The sequence below is a fragment of the Maniola hyperantus genome, chromosome 5 (genome assembly GCF_902806685.2).
Source record: "Maniola hyperantus chromosome 5, iAphHyp1.2, whole genome shotgun sequence".
Classification (NCBI taxonomy): domain Eukaryota; kingdom Metazoa; phylum Arthropoda; class Insecta; order Lepidoptera; family Nymphalidae; genus Maniola; species Maniola hyperantus.
Window position 1 is genome coordinate 3,914,564 of NC_048540.1, and position 26,476 is coordinate 3,941,039.

Genomic DNA, 26,476 nt, shown 5'->3' on the forward strand with positions numbered 1-26,476 from the left:
TTTGTCCTTAGCTTTAGGAAATTTAATACCTAATATTTGCTATACATGGGTAAGCTTTAGATTATCAGGATGTTTTGAAAATCATTTGTAATTGGTAAAATGGATGGTAAATGCAATTACGAGTACCTAAGTATATCCACCCAATCTTCTCTTTCTTCCACTCAGCCTTCGGCCAGTCTGATCTAGCAAAAAATCACGCGGGATTCCGCTCCTATGTAATGAACATAGCATGCGCCTGTTTGATAAATCATATAATATGCCAAATGACGCAAAATTGCTAATGCGCGTGGCCGCCATTTTAGTGACGTCAGCACTAGACTGAAGTTTCGAGCTGATGGTACATGTTTACATATATATAGTCAAATGACGTCAAAATGGCGTCATTTCGATGTTAATGAGACATGGTTCCTGAGCCATAGCAATTTGCGGGACTTATACCAAATAGTTCGTAAGATAGATTATTTCGTTCTATCTGCTACTTGACAAACGTTCTTTCGAGTTCTTTCAAGAGTTCACAGAAGTTTTTTACGAGTTAATCTCTGCGATCAACTGTTTGCATAGTTGTTACATTAGAGTTTTAAATAATTTCTTTAAGTATAAGTAGGTATTTCCAGCAGGAGGCTCATTATTCTTTTGGTACATCTTCACATCGGTCCTAATCCTAACCTCAACTTGCCGGGATGTTACGGATACGGACGTTATCCAACACCTTGTATAAGGAAAGTGCGCCATATCTCCGTAGATGGATATAAAATGTCGAAGAACCTCGCGTGATTCTTAGCTACATTTTCCCTGGCTTATGGAGTGCATGACTTTTAAGTTAATTTTGTTCTGAATTACAGATTTTTACTATTTCCTAGCCTACTTCGCACTCCAACCGACGATCCTATCACGACTAACTTATTCCATTTCAAATCTCCAATTCTTAGTAAACTGTGTAGTACCTAATAATTAAACCAAACCAAATAATTTACCAGTATGTATTTTTATATAGTGTAGGTTAATATTTTAAACAGTATCTGTAATAAAAGTTAGTTTAATAGACATGTTAGTGATAAAAAATGCTAAAATGAATAATTTATTTAATTTATCAAATAAACGCATGACATTTCCAAATAACGAATTGGTGGTTAATACACATTATAAATCCAAGATAAAACCTGATGAATTCAAATCAATATATATATATATATATATATATATGATTATTATTAATAACATAAATATTCGAATAAATTTCAAGCACAATCCTGATTTTGTGCGATTCAATTATCTAATAATGAAAATAAAGGAGATGGTCCAAAATACCCAGAACCAATTTTTGGTCCATACATTACCGACCATCTCCTTTGAAACACAACTAAGTCACTCTTTATAAAAAAAGCCATGCATTTTTTATACATTTTAGGGCAAGGCAAAAAGGAACACATTACTTACGATATCAGTTTTACAAAAGGACTAGAATTACTAATTACGAATAAATACATATTGTTACATAAGGGCCATCCATTAATAACGTCACACATAATAATATTATTATGATAAGTATCTATTTACGAATCAATATCAATCCATTAAGTTTCCTCCATGCCAAAGTTCTACCTTTTAGCATTTAGTATGTGACAAGAAGGGGTCATAATATCGCTGTATGACAATTTTTTTGTGCGACAGATGGTCCCTTTCAACACGATATAAATATTTTAACTTTAATTGTTTCATTAATAAAATCGATTCAATGATAAAATCTCACAACAATTAAATTAAAATCCCAAAAATATAATACAAGCTTAATAAAATATGACTGATATTCTAATAAAATTATTATTTAACATAAAAATTAATAAGTCAATAAATAATCTTTGCATTTCAGTGAATTCTTAACATCTACCTACTTATTTACTCAGTTTCATGTTGGCACAGTCAAACAATTTTTTTTTCATATGTGTTAATTCTTAAAATTTATAGGAAACAATATTTCTGAGCATAATTTAAAAATACCAACAAACAATTTAATAAGTCTAATAAAATTTAACTAATATATTTAACTACAAAGCAAATCAAGTCGATTGCGAATATTTATTTAATATTTTTGTGATTCTCAGCGGGTTGAATAATAATTTCAAACGCAATATTTTGCATAAATATGTGTAAGTGATTTTTAAATTCATTAAAACAATGCCCATAGGGTGCGACAAAAAACCAACAAATGCCTTTTTGCGCAGACTAATTTGGTTTTGCATAATCTCTAAATTAAACTAAATTGACAGATCTAAATCTAGTGCTATCCTTTTTCGCAGGAAGCATATAAATATAGTCAATTTAGTTTAGAGATTGTGTTCAACAGAGTTAGCCACAGTATTGCATTGCTTCTCATGTATACGAAGCTATTAAGTGATATTGATATTGATAGTTAAAATTACATTGAAGAGCAAAATTATCCCTTCATCACCGTATCACTCTTGGCAGAGCGGTAGTGGTCATCAAGAAATGATGTTACTATGGGCAGATGTGATTAGCCTCTATTGACTTCATTCTAATTAAAAACCGGTCAAGTGCGAGTCAGGCTCGCACAACGAGGGTTCCGTACTACAGTCGTATTTTTTTTTGACATTTTGCACGATAATTCAAAAACTATGATGCATAAAAATAAATAAAAATCTGTTTTAGAATGCACGTGCGAAGACCTTTCATATGATACCCCACTTGATATAGTTATCTTACTTCGAAAGTTGAAAATACTAATTATTAGTTCATGACTACTATTTAATTTTTTTTTGTGTGATCTAACCCTAAATTCACGGTTTTCAGATTTTTCCCCAAATGTCAGCTATAAGATCTACCTACCTGCCAAATTTCATGATTCTAGGTCAACGGGAAGTACCTACCCTGTAGGTTTCTTGACAGACGGACGGACAGACACACAGACCGACAGACAAAAAAGTGATCCTGTAAGGGTTCCGTTTTTCTCTCAGAGGTACGGAACCCTAATAAAACAATGCGCTCTATATACAACTCTCTTTTGCTCGATGGTCAGTTTCATATTAATTTTGCCAGCTTCTTAGAACATGATTTTTGTTCGGAATTGCCGATTTAATACGTAGCATAGTGGTTTTTGTTCACTTCTATACCCCTATAAAGTCTTAGTTACCTCCATAAAAACAATTTTGCAATTAAAAACTTTCAATAAACTAATTAACGTTAACTTTGAGCAACACAACGATAAAAAGCTACCGCTCGAAATCATATTCATTATCCATTCAGTAAAGTCTTACAGGTCAAAAATTCAATTACAACAATTACCTAAAAAAAGAAAATATTCGATTTTCTAACGACTATAGATAGAGTTTGTGCATAATAATTAATAACAATTGTACCTTTTAGTAAGAGTTTTCGCGACATCTCGAAGTCTTTGGTGATTTTCGTGTTTCGCCAGCACTGCGTTTTAAACTTGTTCATTCTGCTACCGCTTTTATTTTATAAAGTTTTTGGCTAAGGACGCTAGTTGTAGACACCAACGACTAGCTGAAGGAGTATCGTGAACAGAGGCGGATTAAATGTTAAGAGCGCCCTAGGCAAGCACCTGATAGGCGCCCCTCTAACAGCCATATTAAAATTTTTACTAACTAACTTTGAAAGAACGAGGAATCGTCTCATTGCATAGCTGGTAGTTGGTAATTATATTTATTTATGTGAACGAGTGAAGAACATGAAGTCATGACACTTTGCTATATTAAAGAAGAGGCAGTTTCGGTCACTCCAAGATAATATTACATACTTAGGATAATTAGGTAGGCTAGGTAATGGAACTCTACATGATCGCGCGCGCCCCTTCGTAACCTCGCGCCCCTAGGCACGTGCCTAGTTTGCCTTAGGGATAATCCGCCACTGATCGTGAAGGAACGAACTCGAATATTGAACTCCCTTTTCGAAAACTATCAAAACTCGTACAAGGGTACTGTACTTTGTATTTAACAGGCCTTCTTTTTCTATTTAGCACGTATCTTTAAACAACAACTATTTCAGCAAAACGCACCTACCTAAAAATCTCCTCTGACAATATCGAACCATAATGCACTATACATAAAGACCATTAAAGAAAGGAGCGCCTTAAATACATGGTGAAATTTTTAATGTTTGCCGCAGACACGAAATTGTAACCTAAATATATGGTCCAGATAGTTATACTATAGCTTATTACAGAAAATACTCAGTCCGAGGACTAAATTCGTCATGAAAACAAGTCTTGAATCTGCCATAGCATAAGTTTACACGACATATTTATCAATTTAGCTTATTATCATCATCATCATCAACCAATAGACGTCCACTGCTGGACATAGGTCTCTTGTAGGGACTTCCACACGCCACGGTCTTGCGCCACCTGGATCCGGCGGCTCCCTGCGACTCGTCTGATGTCGTCCGTCCACCTAGTGGGGGGTCTTCCAACGCTGCGTCTTCCGGTGCGAGGTCGCCATTCCAGCACCTTGGATTATTATACTATTGATAAATTTCTTTATAAGTAGGATGTCTCCTTTTCAAAAGAGGAACTGCTGAGTTTCTTGTTGACTCCGTCGACATTGCTTTCCGAATGGATAGATTATATAGCAGGCTCGGTTCACGTGAAATAAATAAGTTACAATTGAGTTACCCCAAAACTGAGTCAGGTTTTCGAACGCTCCTTTCTTGTACAATACAGTTCAACATCCAAAAACAATAAACAAAACGGCCGGTCAAAGATCAACAAGCTATTCTAAACGCAACATGGCGTCCTTTACAACTTATATTACGTGATTTTCATCTTCTTCGAGGTCTCCTCAAGCATGTCTTTTATTTTGGTTAAGGGTGAGCGTTTGGTGTCGTCAGACTTGTTTATCAATGGTGGCAAGTGGATATGTAACGGATCCCTGAGTCTAGCGAGATCCTTTTGTAATTTGTCTACCTGTAACACCATAAAATTTGCACTTGTAACTATATGCGTGGCAAATGTAGTGATACTATTTAAGTGAATTGTAAAACATCTTTATTAACCTACATTTGAGCCAATAAAGATTGATTTGATTTGATTTGATTATAACTAGTAACTTGTATTTACTTAGCATCTGTATACAGGTAACTTGAATGTTAGCAAAAACTTAGCGTTATTGTTATACTACCTAAAACATTCCAATGCAAATAACCATATTTTGGCCTTATCTTACGTTTTTGCTAGCATTCTGGTTACTCCATGTACAGCTGACTAAATCACACTGTTTAAATGGGCTACTTGACTCATATCTAATTTCGTCCAATAAATCATTATTTATTATAGTATTTTGCTTAAGACAACGAAATATATCAATAACAATTATTAAAAACGCAGGATGGATATATAAATCCAATTTTAAAAAATACAGTTTTTATTTTTATTTGAAACGCAGAAAACGCTGTCAGCCATGATGTGACGTCATTAAATATGTAAACAAAGAAATGTCATCCCTATGTCACGCGGGGACTAACGTAGTATCCATATATACAAAATTTAGAGTCCTGACAAACTTATATATCAACGCACAGCCTAAACATCTAAACAGCTGGTCCTAGATACATGAAATTTGGTGGGTGTGTTCTTTGTAGGTAAAGAGAAGGTATCCACTAGGAAAGAATTTTTTGAAATTCCACCCCTGAGTGGGTTAAATGGAGGTTTGAAATTTATGAAGTCCACGCGGGCGAAGTCACGAGCATAAGCTAGTTTTTATATATTTCTAAAAACTCATAGTACCTAAACGTAAAAAAATATCGTTTTCTCTTTATAAATTGAATAAGTTATTACAACAAAGTGATCTTTGCAAAAATAAATTTGGGTTGAAGTCGTTAGTCATATAGGATCCCTTTAAGCAAGTCTTCGCGTGTTACGTATATTTATTTCACTGGGCACTCTAATCCACAACTTTCCTGTGGTCTTTATCGATGCGTTTTTTACATTCTCGGATGATACAATAACGAAAATTACTATATTTTTCATGTAGGTACACTAGTATAGAAGTCATGTTTATTAAACTTTGGGAGGTTATGCTGTTGTTTACAAATGCATGACGTCAGAGCACAGATAATCTATCGGCCAAACATGGCCGACAGTGTTTTCACCTGTCTAAGAAAAATATATTTTTAAATGAAAGTTTTACGGTTTTTAGGGCGCAAAAAAATATAGTGTTAATTTTTTTGATATAATAGCACAAATATTAACCATTTAAGACCAACTTTAAAAAAGTGTCAAGTAGCCTATTATTGTTAAAAATAAACTGTACTTTTTTGTGCCGAATAATATCCGTAATAATATAGTGGCAATCTTATTAGAAACTAGCTGCCCTGGCGAACTTCGATCCGCCTAACAGTCGATTCAATTTTTTTAAATTTTTCTCTCCGTAAGAACCATCCTCGTACTTAAAGGAATATTATAAAAAAAAGATTTAGCGAAATCGGTTCAGCTGTTCTCGAGATTTGCGATGGCCAACACATTTAGTGATTCATTTATATATTATAGATAGACACATAATTTAATTAGAAATTAATCTGTACAGCGCGATTTAAAACGCGTTTAATATGAAGTTCTTACCTCATCCTTTAGATTATTATATTGATTGAGATCGAGGCCAATCTTTTTCGCCTTCTTGTGGAGCGTAATTAGATGTTGTCTGTCCTTTACATCTGGCAAGATATATTCCTGAAAGATAAATATTTACAATTAAGTTACTGTCCACCGTTCTGGCGGCCTTTATTTAAACAGCGGCTAACTCGAAAAAGTAGTTTGTGAGCTATTGCCAAAAAATATGGTAATTTTGAAGTAGATTCAAAGTAAAACCTAGGCCCTACTTAACATTTTTTTAGAAACATAATTTTTTGAAATGTCCTATGTTTTTGAAGTTAGCCGCTTTTAAGAAAAAGAAGGGCAGTATTGACGACTTAACAATTAAAAGTATTTCGCTACAAGTTAGCCCTTGACTGCAATCTCATCTGGTGGTAAGTGATGATGCTGTGTAAGAAGCGGGCTAACTTGGAAGGGATACAGTAGTTCCGTTAAACCCATACTCGCAGGATCGTACCGGAACGCTAAATCGCTTGGCATCACGGTTTTTCCGTAGAAGTAAGTGGTAACTACCCACGGTCGGAGGCTTCCACCAGACCAGACTAGAAACAATTTAGAAATTATAAATTCCCAAATTGCCCCTGCCAGGAATCGAACCAGGGACCTCCCACTTATAAAACCACAGCGCTCACTACTTTGCCAGGCCAGGGAGGTTGTCATATAGGAGGAATATTGTGTTGACATACCTGTTTAGTAAGAACGAAGTACGCATATAAAGCCATAGCGGTCCCATAAGTCACGAAGTATGTGACAGGTTCCATGATATCCCAGGAGTACTCCCACCAGGTCAGTCGCGCTAGCACTCCGAACTGCACGCCCATCAAGCCTAGGCCCACCCACGTCAGCGCTGATGTCTTACGGGTTGTCTCCATTTCTAGCGACTGGCATTTCTGAAATTTATAGGTACGATATTAGTATCAATGTTGCTGAGTTTGCTGTGGGCTCTTCTCAGACCTGTGGGGTGATTCTCTAACACCACAGAGCTCATTTTTTAATCCGTTGAAGGTTTACTACGAAAAAATAATTTTACTACCACCCAGTGCAGCAGCAATGTAGAACCACCCAACCTCGGTGGCTATCATTCTGTGTTAGACACTGAGTTAGCGAATCCCCAAGCAGGGCCCGTTAGGAACCATCGTAACTTTAATTTATTACCACCATTACATCATTATCATACAAATTCATTAATTGACAATCAAAAAGTGTATAACGCGTAAAATTTAACTCCTCACGCGCCATTTTAACATTTTGTGTCAAATTTCATGTCAAAAGTACGATTTTAGTCCTGCTGCCATGGCCTAATTTGAACAGGAGAACAACAATACATTTTCACTGAGGTAAAGAATGGCCAGCGTAGTACATATACTATGAACTTGGACAGCGTGGTAGACTATGGCCGAAACCCTTTTCACTCTGGGAGGAGACCCGTGCTCTGTAGTAAGCCGGCGATGAGTTGATTATGATAATGATAAAGGTATAGAATATTTCGTTCGAATTTGAGAACTATAAACTAAAAAAAAGTTCCGACACTAAATGCGGAAACGCAAAGCTAGTGTTTTATACGGAATAATCTCATCTGCATGGTAATATATTCGGTGTACGAAACAACCGCCTCCTGCATATGCAAAGGTGCCTTATCGGATCACTCACGCCGCTCTAGATGCACGATTTAATGCTACTGAAGCCAAAGAAGGACCTCTATTTTTATAATTTTCATGATTGTTTTTATCTACACTTGATGTTCGCCCAGAAGTAACCCAGAAGACGCAGGTTCGAATCATGCCAGTTCCGCAATTTTTGATATGTATTCAAAATTAATTAGAAATTCTCTGTAAAATAGTTTGATAAATCTAAATATATAAAACGAAAAGGTGAAATTTGGCATGCAGATAGCTATTATGACGTAGGCATCCGCTAAGAAAGGATTTTTGAAAATTCAATCCCTAAGGGGGTGAAATAGATGTTTGAAATTTGTCTAGTCTACGCGGATGAAGTATAGACAAAGCCATCATAAGTATAAAGTTAATAACCGGCTGGACTCACGTGATTAGTCGAAGTAAGCTCGACTAGTTTGGAACCCATCCGGGGTCCTTTTTCAAACAGACTAATGGGATCAATGCTGCAATGCGTCCTTTAAAAAGGGATGGGTTCGAAACTAGCCGGGCCCACTTGAACCTGAGAGGAGACCTGTCCTCACTAATAGGCCAGCGAAGGTTTGAAAGTATTCTTTAAGTATCTAGCCAATCAAAACAAATACCTCGTAAGTGATGATGCAGCCAAGGTGGAGCGCGACTGCCTAGGCTTATTCACTCTTCTTTCGAAGATCCCAATATTGTACCTGGCGGGGAAAGGTAGCCGGAGGAGCAATTCATATTCTGGCAGTGCGGAACGAGGTGATGAGGAGGCCAGGAGGAATGATGATTCTACAACTGACCTGTTCCAGTGGCTGCAACTCAGCAGACAGCTTTTCTAACTGCGCCCTCAACTCCCGCTCCTTGCGAATCTGGTGCTCGCGAACATTCAGGGCTTCATACAACTGGTTCACCAGGTTCCTCACGTCGCTCAACCGCGAGATCTCTTCCGTACTTAGACGCTCCTGGAAAAAAATAAAAAAATCGTAAATAATAATCAAAAGCCTCAATAGCTCAACGGTAAAGCAGCGCGAGCGGACTGAAGTCCGCTGCGCGATTGCGGGACAAGACAGCTACAATGTCACGATCGCAATCATCTTTGATTGATTAACGCTCGCTCACTATTGGCTTCAATGCATTGTTGCAACAAGAATCGCACATATTCAGCCAATCAGAACAATTGAGATTGTAATAATGATTGATGCAGGTTTTAGACAATCGCCCTACTGATTTCATCTGAGTTCTTTGGTTTTCTGGAATGAAGTTAAAGTTAAATTAAATGAGTAGCCTATGCCCATCTCCGGGATGCAAGCTCTTTGCCATGTCAAAATCAGTTAAAAGGGTGGATTGTTTAAAGGTAACAGACATACATTTGCATTTATAATAGAGTAAGTATTGGTATGGAATTATAGAAGTATATTAGAAGTACTAGAAAGTCTAATATATATTTTTTTTAATTAATCTTCTCGCATTCATCAATAAATTAATGCTGATTACCGCGTCTATAGTAATTAATTAGGCGATATAAAGCATCGATACCGCAGATTACGTATGACATCCCGATGATTTAGGGCTAACATTGTGGCTAGTAAATTATCTGGTGCTTGAGTAAATGTATACGTATTTGGATGAAAGCCAGGTTAGTTAAAGGCAAACTACTTCTATTCAACGGAAACGTGGATATAATAAGGAAAAACGTGTATTTTCTTTCAAATTTCGAAAAAGAGGTTAACCGCCCAATCCAACTCGGCTGGGCAGCGTTCAGGAAGCTTCGAGATGTCTTCTCGTCCAAAATGCCTCAGTGCTTGACGACCAAAGTCTTCGAACAGTGCGTGTTGCCAGTGATGACATGGATCCGTGACTATGGGCAGTATAAGCAAGTTCAGAGTCACTCAGCGAGCAATAGAGAGAGCTATGCTTGGAGCAGAGTTTCTCTTTAGTGATCAAATCTGAAATGAGGAGATCTGGTATAGGAGAACCAGAATAATAAACATCGCTTAGCGGGTTAAAGTTAAAGTTAAAGTGCAATGGGTAGGGCCAAAAACCGAAAACTCGATAGACTTAGCAATAGATAAGGTGCTAGAATAGTGACCTCGCACCGGAAAGCGCAGCGTTGGAAGACCGTGGCGTGTGTAAGCCCCTACAAGAGACGTCCAGCAGTGAACGTCTAACGGTTGATGATGATGATGATGTATTTACTACTGGTTGTATAAGTGAGGTCAGAGTAATACTGAAATAAACCAATCAGGTAATGTAGGAGGAAAACTGAACTGAAAATGTTAATGCTAATAAAAAGGACTAGTAGGGGACTTGAAAGAAGTAATTTTACGACTTTCAAAGCAGATAAAATGAGTTTTAATGATGGTATAGTAATTTGAAGTAGAATTTGATGTTCAATAAAGTCAAAGTGGATAATAATAATTTAACTATAGAACTCAGACGTTATTAACAATTTTTCACAAAGTGAGAAGAAACTTCCGCTTCTGGTCGTAGGTCTCAAGTGTCTCTGAAGTAGTTCGTAATCAACATAAAATTAAATGATCACCCGTTTTCCAAAATAATACGTAAGTTTATACCTACTAAAGAGTCTAATTAGCAAAATTGAATAGCAACAGCGTTGAAAGTTACAAGCTTGCATTTTAACTTTAAACTCATAAAACGTTATAAACTCCCGCAATTCAGCTACAATGAAGCCAAGAGGGACTACAAATTTCACGTCCTGCTATTCTAAGGAATTTTATAACTATCCTATCAAAAATCTTGCGGCGCTTCAACCATCGTAGTTCAACATTTTATTTTGTTTGAATAGTTACGTCCCATGAACTCTAATGCTATAGATTTAAAGAATAATTTGCAACGACAGGGAAACTTCTGAGCTTTCAGCCAACGATCTATGAAAAATTACCGCATGTTTCAACATCTTCTTAACTTAAATTGCTCTCTCTAGCTTTCCTTAGAAAGCTAGGCTTTTCCTTTCAACTTCGCGGAAAGAATAGAAGCATTGTGGTTAAGTCATAATAAAATAAGTTTTAGAACATAAAATACTGGAATAGTCTCGAAAATGGATTTTGTTTTGAGTTGAAGTCATTATCTTGGTTTCTGGATATGTAATGGCTTTCAAATGTTCAACTTTTCATGATAATGTGATTAGGTAGGGTGATACAACAAACCGACTAACAAACACACTTTTACATTTATATTAATAGTGATTTAGTTTTTAAATCATTAGATAATTTAGCTGACGAATACCTATAAAAAGATTGTCTATAACTGCCAAAACATTATTTAGTTAATAATATTTTCGTCGATTGAAAAATCAGCCCTGAAAAAGTAGCAGAATAAATTGGAAGTGAACATAGAAAGTACAGGGAAAATGCCTAAACACATAGCACTTGTACTGGTAAACTTATTCGTAGTTCAAAGTTAGCTAAGCCTTATTTCCTCGGATCTCATATTCAACAAAAGCTAAGTAGTATTTGCTAAGTTACAAGACACGACTGCAACCGCAATCCTCTTAAACTTGTATTCCTCGAAATGTTTCTACATTTCAACTGAATTTCAAAGTAAGTAATAAAGTTTTAGTTGCTATCAAAAAAGACACTCCCACTCTGTGGCTGTGCACTACGCCATGCTTGTTAGTCACTGCACATATTATCACTACTCATATTAAATCACTACCCATCACTACCTCACTACCCATATTATAAATACGAAAGCGTGTTTGTTTGTTGGTCTTTGTTAGTTTGTTCTTCAATCACGTCGCATCGGATTGACGTGATTTTTTGCACGGGTATAGTTGAGGACCTGGAGAGTGACATAGGCTACCTTTTATCCCGGAAAATGGAAGAGTTCATACGGGATTTTTAAAAACCTAAATCCGCGCGGACGAAGTCGCGGGCATCAGCTAGTTAATATTACATAAAACGCATGACAAAAATGCAAAAAAAATTAGTTAGGTAACTTAGGTATATAAAAATTCGGAAATCTGATTTTTTTAAAAGGAAAGTAAAATAAGTTCATAAGGGCAGACGCATACAAGACGGAATGGTGTGAAGTCTGGGTATTTTTTATAACAACCTAGACCCAATTATGACATACGGCTGAAATGGTTGTATTGAGACCAAAACACACAGCTAGCACGTCACGCTATAACCCAGATGCACACTGCGTCTGGGTTCGCCTTCGCTACGCTCCGCAGCCGTACCTAACGCTAAATTAAATAAAGCTTGTGTGCGTTGCGCTTAACATAGGAATCTCTAAAGTCCAGTAAGCAAATACTTACTCGGCAGGTGGCTATTAAATAGGTCCTCTTAATACCCAATAAGTCGTGATAAGTTATGGTCGGCCCGAGTATTAGGAATAATAATATCACTGATACCTACTGGTTATAAACTGCTGTAGCTTACCCTTTAATGTTATTTTGAGTCAGGTATATTAAAATGTTACTGGAACGCCTCTAGTATAATTTTTGTGGCATTTTATTAAATATCGGAAGGTGTCGGAAACAGTATTATAGAACTTGGAAGTATTTCCGACCTCAAGTAAGATTGGTTGTTAAATCGATTTATGATGATTTATGTTGATATTTCCTTTATTGAACTGGAGCTTTTGAGAGCTGATATGAAAAGTATAGCGACTTCTGGAAGCTTTTTTATTGAATTAAGTTAGATTAGATAGAGATCTAGTAACTTTGATATTTTAGTATGTTGCTTAGCAATTCGCTATCAAAAGTTAACTTGTCCATAAGAATACCTACAGATATGAAAGGTACTATTAGGTATTCTGTGTTAATATTAAGAAAATAATATTGGAAAGTGTGTTTATCTGTCTGTCACATTTTTACGATTGACCCACTGAACCGATTTTGACCAAATTTTGCACCCATAAGTAGCTTGCACCCTGGAAACGAAAATAAAATATTTTCGTCACATAAAAGTCTAAATACACGCGGACGAATGAGTGGGCATCATATTGTAGTAAAAAATAAAATAAATATTATCACACAAGAAGTTGCTTGAGACTACGTGCAGTTGATTTTCTCCCGAGATAAACAGTTTCTTTCTTTTTCTTGTGACAAAGCGACTGCAATCGAGTTTACTTATATTTGATTTGGCCAATTCTCTACAATTCAACACTGAAAGGCGAAACAGTGGAAGTCGTTAGCAGTGTTACTATAAGAATTTCAGAAATACAAGAATTTCATCATAATGGAATACCAAACTACGTATGTTTAGAGAGCGCTACGAATGTGCGCAAACTTCTCTTAAACCCAACGCTGCAGATTATTATATCATTTAAATCTTGTAATAAAGATTTTCAGTTAATCGAATAATCTCCAGCTGAAATTTACCTTATCGTACTTATATTAAACTAGCTGATGCCCACGACTTCGTACGCGTTGATTTAGGTTTTTAAAAATCCAGCGGGAACTCTTTGATTTTCCGGGATAAAAAGGGATGCAAGCTTTATCTGTGCCAAATTTCGTCAAAATCGGTTGAACGGATGGGCCGTGAAAGGCTAGCAGACAGACAGACACACTTTCGCATTTATAATATTAGTATGGATTGAATTAATCACCTCATTCGGATATCGGATCCATTTAGGTGTCCATGATCCATCATGTCAATAGATTTGTAGATGGAGATGCTTAATAGAATTTGAAGGATCTCAAATGTAAATGGAATCGGAAAATTATGACTGGTAGTAAATGTTGGATATAGAAAATATTATTAGGAACTAGATGATGCCCGCGACTTCGTGCGCGTGGATTTAGGTTTTTGAAAATCCCGTGGGGAACTCTTTGATTTTCCGGGATAAAAAGTAGCCTATGTCCTTCCCCGGGATGCAAGCTATCTCTGTACCAAATTTAGTCAAAATCGGTTGAACGGTTGGGCCGTGAAACGCTAGCAGATAGACAGACAGACAGACAGACAGACAGACACACTTTCGCATTTATAATATTAATATGGATATGAAAGTATGGATGGGATTGCAACTGGAATGGACAGCTCTTTAAAATAAAGTGTTTCTTTATTTAAGCTTATCTAGATACCTATAAAAGGAGAAATTTACCGAGTGACATCACTACCCCTATTATAAATGTGAAAGTGTGTTTGTTGGTTTGTTGGTATGTCCTTCAATCACGCCGCAACGGATTGACGTGATTTTTTGCATGGGTATAGTTTACGACCTGGAGAGGGACATAGGCTACTTTTTATACCGGAAAAATCAGAGTTCCCCCGGGATTTTTGAAAAACCTAATTCCACGCGGACGAAGTTAGTTTCAACATAAAAGTCAAACAGCTGGGTCTAGAAATTTTAAATTTTACACGTTGGTTTTTGCTATAACGTAGCCTTTTAAGAAAATACAACGCAATTTATAAAAACCTTAATCCTTGAGGTCGAAGTCGCGGGGATCACCTAGTTATAATAAAAGTGGTTGAAGAAAACACTCATACTTAATTAAGGTCAACAAATATTTGCAGCTGTGTCCGAGATATTGAAATTAAAGTGCTATTAAAATCTCCCAGCCTGTGAAAATTGAGTTCTCAAACGACTATTGGAATTTCAATTGAGATATAAAATAAGGGTTAAGTCTATTATGTAACTGGCTAACGATGTTGTTGGACTTTTTGCCTCGATATGCCAAGTGAATTGCCAAGAGCATCGAGTGCGGACTAATAAGGCCATAGCCAGGAATTGATTTCAGGTGGAGTTTTATCTTTTTCGTTCCGTATCTATATAGGATCACTTCGTTGTCTGTCTGCCTGTCGTGACTGTCAGGACCCGTCAAGGGAGTCAAGATCTATGGGGTACTTCCTGTTGACCTAGAATCAGTAGCATTGTCTTATAGCACAATTGAAGGTAAAAATATGACAACCGTGAATTTGTTTATTCGGTAGGTGTAGTCGGTTTTTCAATTTTTTGCTCCAGAAAACGTCTTGATATTTATATTTCAAGGGTCTTGAATATCATGTATATTTTGTTTGAAAAATTTATTATTATTAAAAAATAATCATTTAAGTATTTGCTTTAACCACTGCGCTCATGACATTTTTTTTTATTTTTTTTATTCAGATACAAGTTAGCCCTTGACTGCAATCTCACCTGATGGTAAGTGACGATGCAGTCTAAGGTAGGAGCGGGCTAACCTGGAAGGAGTATGGCAGTTTTTATTAAACCCATACACCTTTGGTTTCTACACGGCATCGTACCGGAACGCTAAATCGCTTGGCGGCACGGCTTTGCCGGTAGGGTGGTAACTAGCCACGGCCGAGGCCTCCTACCAGACAAAACATCGACGCAAAAGCTCGACGTACCTTAAATTTGTAAACCGATTTATACTGTTTTTATTTTATTTTTGTGATTTAACTTTTGTAATGACATTCGAAAAGTGTACTACGTATGTACTTACTTTGAATAAAATATTTGATTTTGATTTTTGAAAAAGTCGGCGAATCCCTGAATGTTCACACATATTCAGTAAACTTAAACTAAATATTTTATTAATCTTCTAATGTAATATCATTTATGAATATTATTATATTTTAAAATGTTGTATGCCAGTAATGGCTCGGTGCATGCTGTAACCCTATTATGCGTATTCTGACTTCTGGCACGCTTTTGTTTCATCATGTTTTGTCTTTTAAACGAAGTCAATAAAATTCCTCCGTTTTCAGTCAGTTGAAAGATAAGAATTCTCTCAGAATTCGCAGCTTTGTTATTTATACAATAATGCTGAGAGACACTCTTTTCAAACCTCTTTATTTAGATGCCAAGAAAACTAATTTGAAATCCATTTATCTCGGATTTTCCTTTAATTCTATTGACCTATTTCACTTTATAATTATTTTTTCAATCGAGTTAGTCTCAGTTTAGAAACCAATTTAGAAATCGTAGTAAAGTTGGTAATGTTTTTAATGTGGGATATTATTATCTCAAGTCACTATGAAGTATGACTCTCCTTTCAGAATGAGAAAGGTTAGTGCCATATTCCACCACGCTAGCCCAGTGCGGATTGGTTTTTTAATGTTAGACACAGACACAGCACTATTAAATATGCAGAAGATAGCCGTCATTATCATGTCAATGACAGCCGTCATTGTCATGCCAATGTCAACTTCTGCAAGTTTTAGTTGCTAAAACCAACACCGCTAAAACTAAACTCAAATTGATAAGCTGCGATTGTTTATGACGCATAAAATTTAACTCCTCACACGCCATTTTAACTTTATGTGTCAAATTTCATGTCAAAAGTACGATTTTAGTCCTTATTTTAAAGGTGAAACGTACTTTTGACATTACAGTATGACCCATAGAGATAAAATGGCGCGTGAGGAGTCATTTTGTACGGACTATACACAGCTTAAGCTCAAGCGACGTGTAATTTTAAAGATGATTAATGCTTTTCATGGAAGGTTGGTTTAATGCATTTCATAGAAAACCGTTGGCAACACTGCGATCGTGAAAAATCACCCCACACAAATAGAGTTCAAGTAAGTAGTAATTGTTTCAGTAGCTCGGACCTAATTCTTTAAGGCGCCATCTCCACTGACGAAAGAATCGCGGCGATAGTCTCGCCGTGTGACAAAATTCCATACAAATTCTATGGGCGAATCTCCACAGGGCGATCCTATCGCAGCGATTCGACGAGTGACTATGGACGAGTTTATCGTCAAGGATTCGTCGCGTTTCGCGGCGATACTACTAAGTCTCGCGACGATACCGTCGAGTCTCGCGGCGATCCGCCACGTTACGCCACAGTTGAGAGGGGCAACGAGGCGTTGCGGTTTCGTTGCGAGTCGCGGCGACACGCTGGTGAAATTGTCGTTGTACCGTGGAGATTATTCGACGATAGGAGGACGGACTCGTTGCGATTCTCCCGTCCGTTGAGATGGCGCCTTATCTACACCTACTACCAAGTAATAATGTAATTGGCCAGAGTGGTTTTCAATTAATTGGTGTTGTATAGAAATCTACAAAGAAATGTTTAACGCAAATAAAAATGTGTTGGCCATTTGAAAGCTGTACTTAACCTAATAGCTTTCACGTAATGAGTGGCCTGATTACTGAGTTACTTCTGAACGAGGTCGGCCATTTTATGTTATGTTTATTTGAATAAAGTTTATAAGAATACCGCTTGGTTATAAAATAAGCATAAAATATCTGTACTTAGTGTAAAGATGCAATGAAGTTTTTGCTAATGAAATAAATATTGACATAGATGAAAGATAAAACCTGCTATCTATCCGGCGTGTGCTACTAATTGAAAAAGAATGTGCCTTATGCGTTTCTGTCTAAAACCATCTTCGCATTACCTTTCTGATGAAATGAGTTTCAGAGTTCCCACACGATTTTTAAAGAACCTAAATCCATGCAAACAAAATCGCGGGCATTAGCTAGTATCATTATATTTACATATTTATGCAAAAATAATAATTTATAAGAGACCTTTGTCTGAAAATGGTTTCCTATTTACAAAATATTTTATGCTACCATAATGCCACACCATAGATTAATTATTGGTCTCGCTACGCTACACTAAATAAAGGAATAATATCTACTTTTTCACATTTCTTTTGAAAACTTGCGTGTAAGTAGACGATAATAGGTAGCGTAGGTGTAAGTAATGGAATAATTCTTCAAGCCTCATGAAAAGATTTCTTCTACAATATCTTATGTTGAAGGACTCCATTAATAAAACAAAGAAAATGTATTCTTATCGGCCATATCGAAGCACAAAGGTGTAGGGTAGGACCTTCGACCTGAGTTACGTAAGACCTCATTTATCAATGTTCAAGGTTTTTCTTACTTTGATGTGATAGATAATCATAGAAAAATCTAAAGGAAATGCTGTATAGAGAGCTCTCCAGTGAAATCCCTACTTATAATACATGCGAAAGTGTGTTTCTTTGTTGGTTTGTCCTTCAATCACGCCGCAACGGAGCAATAGATTGATCTGATTTTTTGCATGCATATAGTTGAAGATCTGGAGAGTGTCGTAGATTATCCCGAAAAATGAAAGAGTTTCCATGGAATTTTTTAAAAACTAAATCTACGCGCACGAAGTCGTGGGCGCCATCTAGTAGTTTCTAAAAAAAAAAATTGGCAGCCAGTTGGGACTGCCGACAGAAATGAAAATTTTAAATTATGAAAAAATTAGGAGTGTTAGTTAGGAGGTACTCCGTCTACCGAAAGTATACTTGAGACTTCCATTAAAAATTTAATCTTAAATTATAAAATAAAATAGCTCATATGTATCTATACCCTGAGGGATACTGACTCACCAGCTCTCAGTCGGATTGCAATATGGGATACTTTGCGGCTGGTTACGCTAACCAGGCGGATTCGGGAAGGAATCCTACCACGAAGCAGACATACATTCGTGATTCTGCCGAGCGGTATTTAACACAGCGACCTATAAATGGGACTGGGAGTGTCCAAAACCTTTTAAACAATGGGGGAAAGTATTTGCTTTACCTGTGCCGGGCTTTTGACGTAGTACTCCGTGTCGTTGATGAGCAATCTGAAGTCATTCTCGAGTAGAGATTCCACAGTGTCTGAGGATGCGATGCGCACGCGGTCTTCCGCCGCCAGCGCGACTGCTCTCTCCACACCACGGTCTTCTGCCTTCACCTGAGGGTTGAAATGGGCTTTACTCACTAAATATTTTACAAATTATAAATGTTATTATATAAGCTGTGGTAGCCTAGTGGTTAGGACGTCCGCCTTCCAATCGGAGGTCGGGGGTTCGATTCCGGGCACGCACCTTTAACTTTTCGGACTTATGTGCGTTTTTAAGTAATTAAAATATCACTTGCTTTAACGGTGAAGGAAAACATCGTGAGGAAACCTGCATGCCTGAGAGTTCTCCATAATGTTCTCAAAGGTGTCTGAAGTCTGCCAATCCGCACATGGCCAGTGTGGTAGACTATGGCCAAAACCCTTCTCACTCTGAGAGGAGACCCGCGCTCTGTAGTGAGCCGGCGATGGGTTGATCATGATGATGATGATGAAATGTTATTGGACGGAAGTAAGGAAATCCATGATACACATTACACGACATCTCCTGAGGATGCTTCAGTAACGGAGTGAAACAGGTATAGAGTGCGTTTTATTGCTGTTTCGTGGTAGTAACGTGTATTGCTTGCATATTGGTAGAATGACAAAAACCTGTCTAGAAGAAGATAATACCTGTTCTAGGAGATCGCCGACGGTTTGTGAGACGGGGCGAAGGGTGAACCTGCATTTCTCGCGACGCGACGGTAGGGGCACCGTTATCACAGGCAACCCTCGTCGGTACGTCACCGATACTTCTGCAACAAGGAAATACAGCATTAGGAACAGACTACTAAGGTTGTGCCGTCGTAATTGTCAGCCAATGTGAGAACGCTTAGTAAGCGTATGCTGAGATGCAGCTGGCACATCATACAGATTTTATAAAGCAGGGCACTTAACGCAGACATATGCCACGAGCGTATGCTGTGATGCAACTGAATGACACATCTGAATGGCATAGCACATCATACAGATTTTGAAAAGCAGGGCAGGTGAGGCAGACATAGGCCCATAGAGATAGTATACATAGGCCTCACCGCTCACGTATGCTGCGACGCAGCTGAGTGACACAGACTTGTTCTAGTTAGTACAAAGAACAAACGTTTCTGAGTTGACGTGCACGCATTACGCACAAATCTGTGCCGGCACTACCGCCACCGTAGCGTACGCAGCTCTCAGTACGTTCATGCGTTACAAAATCTGCTTTGCCTTGCACTGCTCTGAGCTATGTCGCCTACGTGTCAGCATACTCTTAGCCTTTTATATGGGAACATACATGTCTTCTTTGTGTGAGGGTGCGTAGGTGCGAGATATTTGCCAAATGCTCAAAGCGGATTTTATTTCACGCACCATAAGCCCGCAGGTGTTTTTATTCACACAGATTTTTCCATTACATTTTCGACTTTATATTGTAGGAGCTAAATATGAAATTGAAACACAAAAGTTAGTTTCGTTATTTTACCCTTCATTAAATGAAAAATAAAAAGAATTTTGTCAGTGTACCAGATATTCTATATTTTCAGAAGGGTGAAAAATGGATATGCTTGCCTTTGTTAACATAGGGTAGGTATCGTAATCATTAATTTTCATGTCTTTCCTGGTGCAGTGGTGACAGTATATTTTCTTCGAAAATTCCAGTTCATTTTTAGATTTAGCCAAAAATAGCTTTGGTCAAAAATACGTTTAGGAAGAGATGCGTTGTAGGGAGTTTATCGCCCACTGGACAATGGTCTTCGAACCTTGAGTTAAGTAATGTCCCTTATGTTTTAGGACGCTAAAGGGCGCGTTTGAAATACACGATCTAGTTAGATTAAGGCTTCCATATTTATACAAGGTGTCAGATAATATCCGTAACAACCTGAGGGTAGGACAGATTGCGTAGATATTCCAAAAAAAAACCTCCTTCGATGACGTTAGTAGAAACATACTAATTCAATGTGAGCTTTGTAGCGTGATACCCATGGGAGATATGAGGACTTAAAGAGTTTATTTATAATCCCAATGTAATAGCCCTGCAAACAGCGGAACGCGGAAATAAACTCGTAAAAACTTCTGTAAACTTGAAGAACCGTTTGAAAGATTGTCAATTAGCAGAGACAACGCAAGAATCTATGGCTCTAACTATGTATTTGGTACAAGATGCCTCATTATCATGTTTTATGATGTATCAAACACGCTGTAGGTGTTTTAGTAAGTTAAATTGTGATATCTGTGATTTTTATTACCTGCAAAAACTACAAACTCTGGCCACATACGAGTAGAAACCATGTAAAACCACATCCCGAAATGTGCTACAATTTGCACCTACAGGATAAACTGGACGGATTTTTTCGGAGCGACGCAAATGTTTGACTTTTACAAATTTACGTACGCATTGCGGAAAAGTAAAAATGAAAGTTGTGAGTTCATTTAATTTCCTCGTATACGAAACGGGCGAGCAAAATTGTAAGTTAAGTGCAAGCACAGCCAATGCGGATGCGCTGGGAGAACGAATTTGGAGGTCCGAAGAGCACGTTTTAAGCTGTCGGCATCGGTCATTATATAACTAACATCTATCCATACTTATATTATAAATTAGAAAGTGTGTCTGTCTGTCTATCTGTCTGCTAGTTTGGTACACAGATAGCTTCATCCCGGGAACGGACATAGGCTATTTTTTTGTTTCGAAAAATCGAAGAGCTCCCACGGAATTCTTAAAAAACCTAAACCTACGCAAACGAAATGGCGGGCATCATCTAGTCTGACGATAATTGTTAAATCTGCTGTCTTAATCGAGGCGTAAGCGAAAAGATCTGGGGATTAGGTAAACCACCTTATTTTGAACCTAAGAAATTTCTAACCATTCTGTGATTAATAAAAAACCTTCATCGTCATCATTATCAACCGTCTTCTTCTGGTCTCTAGCTAGAAGGGACTGCCATACGTCACGGTCTTGCGCCGCGCGCTTCCTGAATCCACTCCCTGTGACTCGTTTTGTGATTGGGCTGCAGGTGTGCTCGTGTGGAAATAGGTGTCCGGTTTGCAGCGTCGCGTAGTTTAACAAAAATCAGACAACATTTTTTTTATCGAAATCCTAGAGCGATAAATTGACGATTGCTTTTTCCAGTCGTTATTCTTGATTGGTTCACGTTTTCAAATCAGAATTCAAATTTCAATGGCGATGTAAAAATTTCAACGAAGTGCAGATATGCCAATTATTAATATTAATACCTAACAAATCTTTTAACGATGCTTTCACATTTAGCTTTTTCCCGTGACTTTGTCCGCTTAGTTTAGTTTTAAAGATCCCGTTGGACGTTATCAAAATCCTTTCTTAGTGAGGGTCTACATTGTACAAAAGAATCTATTTCGTCAAAAATCTTAAAAGGCCCAGCGGTTGAATCCAGTCAGACAGTTTTTTCTTTTATCTTTCCAATATTTTCACGATATTCGATACTTTCAAATATCGTGAAAATATTGTATAGCCATCATTTTTACCATTCTAACCATCCAATCAAATTTTTAAATAAAAATAAATTTATTTACTTTGACTTACCATACTGAACTTAAATTCACTTCAGAAGTGAGATAAAAATATTTTAGGCTAGTATACCAAAAATTTCAATTAAATATTAGCTAGTTTTAACGGTGAAAACATTGTGAAGAAAACCATGCATAATACTAAGTACATACATAATGTTCTCAAACTTCTCAAAGGTATGTGTCTACTACACTTGACCAGGTAGACTATGGCCAAACCCTTGTCCTTCTGAGAGGAGACCTGTGCTCAGTAGTGAGCCTCAACCTTTCACCTATGATGATGGAATGATGGTGAAAACTTTCATTGTTTGAGTGAGACCTTTATCTAAGAATCAACGTACCAGTATTTCGCTCGAGAAAACCTCAACTTTCTAACAAACTACATTAACAAACATCAACAATGTACTAACATTCATTTACATGCACCATATCAAGATAAGTACAAGACATCACACTGAACATAATGGTGGACCTCCACTGTACAGTCGCAATTAAATTGCTTTGATGCGCAGGCGTCGTCGGACGGTCTGATTACTCGCTCCAGTTACCCACTCGCCTGGACGTACTGTCGTTGCCATAACGTATAACAATATAGTTTTATCCTCTATCTGAAACTACTACTAAACTCATATTATCTAAAAATTATGAATCAAAATGTGTCACTTATTGTCGTCCGTCCACCTAGTGGGGGGTCTTCCAACGCTGCGTCTTCCGGTGCGAGGTCGCCATTCCAGCACTCCAATTACTATACTAAAAATAAACTGTCAAAAACTTTAGTGACGTTTTTATTAACTATCGCACGTCAAAGTGCTCGTCGTCATTAGATATTTTTAATAGGAAAGGGAACAAACAGATTGGTAAGTAGCTTTAATTGCATCCTAATTTAAAACGGCAGCCACGTCCTCTTAACAATGAATTGCAAACTATTTATACAAGCCGCTTTACGAAGTATTACGACGTGAATGAATGAGCTACCGTTCGTTTAGTGCTGCTAGTAGTCAGTGGCGTGCACAGGAGTTTGAGCCAGGGTATGCATTTAGGTATGAACTTATTTTACGGCAGGTTATACTGAAAATTAAGCATTGATTTATTATAATGAGGGTAAGCAGTGCGTTTATGCTTTGTATGAGCTGCACGCCACTGCTAGTAGTGCGGAATAAGTAAATAGCTATAGTGACTTGCAGCTTAACTACTATTTCAACGTAGCAGCTTCACCGCAAGTGTGCTTGATTAAGGAGATTTATAGTTTACAGCTTTTGGTAACTAAGAGTACCTACTGTTGTATTGAATTTTGATATTTAAAAAAAACTACGAAAAAATAAACATACATTAAAAACGATAATATTGGAAGCCGAGTTCCATCATACATCTATATTAGCACCATGACAAGAAATTATACGTCGAATCTCATGAAAATAACATCAAAATTTTCGAGATGATTAATATCGCTAGGGACGAACAGTTTGTACACCTACGTAATCATAAACCTCAACATTTATTCACGTCTGTTTGATAAATTAAGCAATTTTCTCTCAGAACCCACCGCAACATAATAAACCAAAACCACATTGAAATGCAATTAAAACGATGAACCATTTGGTGTAGTTAATTCAATATGTGCTCCTTCCGCGAGACCGCGTATCAGCAAGTGCAGTATAGGATGACCTCCAACCCGCTGGACTGACGACCTTGAGAAGTTAGCGGGATGTGGGTGGATGAGGAAGGCGGAGGATCGTCTGTGGTGGCGCGCTCTTGGGAAGGCCTATGTCCAGCAGTGGATGCAAACAGGCTGATTGATTGATTGATTGTGCTTCTTCATTCAATGCTATTGTATTACATAATAATTACATTATTATATCAATTCGACAATATTTCGTCATAAGAAATGTGCACAAGAATTTTTTTAAACTTTCATGCCTAATAAACTTTTTAAAACTCTGTAACATTAAAGATATTAGAGCTTATTAACTTAAACCCTTTTCAGGATGCTCAAGCGGCACAAAATAGAAAATATGAGTACCTAATAAACGTAAACAAAGGGCAAGCTCGGTTACACAAAGAAAGAAGATCACCAATAATATTATAATTTGAGCATAAATAACCATTAAAATATACCTAAAAATTGCAGCTGTTTAGCTTAAAGGGTAGTTTAAAAATACAATTTAATTTATATAGTTATCACAAAAATGAAAGTTCTCTAACACTTTTGATCGTGACTGTACTTTATTCATGAAAAAGATGTCCATGGTGTTATTATTATTTTCAACAACACATTATTATTAAACAACAACAAGATTGGCCCATACTTTGTTACTATTATAATTTTATAGATAGATAGTCTGTCCGTCAGTCTATTGTTACCTTTCGCGACGGACATACATAGCTTGCATCTTGAAAATGAATGTAGGATATTTTTTATCCCGGGAAAACAAAACGTTCCACGGAATTTAAAAAAAAGAAATTTTAGTAGTAAATATAAAAAGCCATAAATTGTTGTGGGATACCCGAAAGAAGCGAAGCTGTACTCTGTCTCGCTCCCTCATATGGGCCAATAATCCCATGCGCGGCCAATAATCGATTAAAATAAATATTAATTATTTTAGTCGATTATTTTTGAGAACTAAACAATTAAAATTACTTCGATTTTTATTTTTATCAATGTACCTACTCACCCTTCTCTGGCCAGATTCAGATTCAGATTTATTCATTTATTGCATGATTATATGTAAGTATAAGAGAGATGTTACATAAATTATAACAATTGGGCCAACAATACGTTTAGCCCAAGATGAGTCAGGACATTTCTTTTTATAGGCAATTTAGATATATTATGTATAATATTATTGTCCACGCTTCCTCCCTTGCATTGCGCCAGATGTGTTTAGTATGCGACGCGGGCGCAGACGCGCGGGCCGGCGTAATTGCCCCGTCACTTTCCTAATTATCGCCATGCCGACGTTTCTCCGGCCCGCCCGATCCATCACCCCTATCAATTGCTTTGATATGCAACCGCTTTATGTAAATATATAAAAGGAAAAGGTCACTGACTGACTGACTGACTGACTGATCTATCAACGCACAGCTCAAACTACTGGACGGATCGGACTAAAATTTGGCATGCAGATAGCTTTTATGACGTAGGCATCCGCTAACAAAGGATTTTTGAAAATTCAACCCGTAAGGGGGTGAAATAGGGGTTTGAAATTTGTGTAGTCCACGCGGACGAAGTCGCGAGCATAAGCTAGTCTTAATAATAATTATTATTAATCTTTATGTATATTATGTTCAACCTAGCCTGCTTGTGTAAGTTTTGCCAATCCGCACTTGGCCAGCGTAATAGACTATGGCCAAAACCCGTTCTTATTCTGAGAGGAGAGCCGTGCTCTGTGGTGAGACGGTGAGCAGGCGATGGGTTGATTATGATGATGATGGTGAAATTATGTTTGTATCAATTAATATAATTATATCCAGGGTCCGAGATCCCAGAGGCCTACGCCGTTTAACACAGCTGAAGTTTTGTAAATTAGAATCTACTATGAATTTAAGAAACTATGGACACTTGAAGAAAGTGGTGCCTTTGAAAAAGTGTTTTGATCACTTAGAGAGCGTTTGCGCAAGGATTAATTGTATGACGGGCGATTACACGCCCATCGCAATCGCACACTCGCTCATAACCCAGGTACAAAAGCATCCCAACCACACACTCGCTTCTCGTTGCCCGCCAACTCATTTCTAGTCTTTGACTCAACTCGTTTCTCGTTCATCTTCAGCGGTTAAAGGTACCCTTTTACCGAAATCATTTCCAAATTATCGGTGATCCATAACGGATATGTAAATTGAAAGCCGACCCTCGAATCGCGTATTGTAAAGGACGGCCGACCGCAGGGAATAGGGGACGTAAAAGCCCTTCATTTTGAAGGCCCTTGAGATACCCGATGATGCTTGAAGTACGATTGGATGACTCTTAAAAGTGAAGATGTCTAATGGGAGGTACTCATAACACCTCTTAAAGCCTAGCTGTAAAAAGTGGTACCTACAATACGCAGCAGAAAGTAATGTACATCGACCTTTAGAAGGAGATAGCGGATTTGTTAAACATTGTCTCTGTCGTTGAGACCGACAAAACGTCATATAGGTATAAGTGACA

At 37.4% G+C, this 26,476-nt stretch overlaps 1 protein-coding gene across 1 annotated transcript in view; it reads right to left on the reverse strand.

Moving 5' to 3' along the window:
- Positions 1-1,063: 1,063 nt before the first annotated feature.
- MCU (mitochondrial calcium uniporter) overlaps positions 1,064-26,476 on the reverse strand; it is a 160,865-nt gene continuing 135,452 nt past the window's right edge. Inside the window, exons 3-8 of the mRNA XM_034969022.2 lie at positions 19,447-19,568; positions 18,733-18,888; positions 9,057-9,218; positions 7,309-7,512; positions 6,593-6,700; positions 1,064-4,939 (exon numbers count right to left, since the gene is read on the reverse strand). Of these exons, the coding sequence (XP_034824913.1) occupies positions 4,784-4,939; positions 6,593-6,700; positions 7,309-7,512; positions 9,057-9,218; positions 18,733-18,888; positions 19,447-19,568 (908 nt within the window). The 3' untranslated portion in view covers positions 1,064-4,783. The remainder of the gene's footprint in view (positions 4,940-6,592; positions 6,701-7,308; positions 7,513-9,056; positions 9,219-18,732; positions 18,889-19,446; positions 19,569-26,476) is intronic.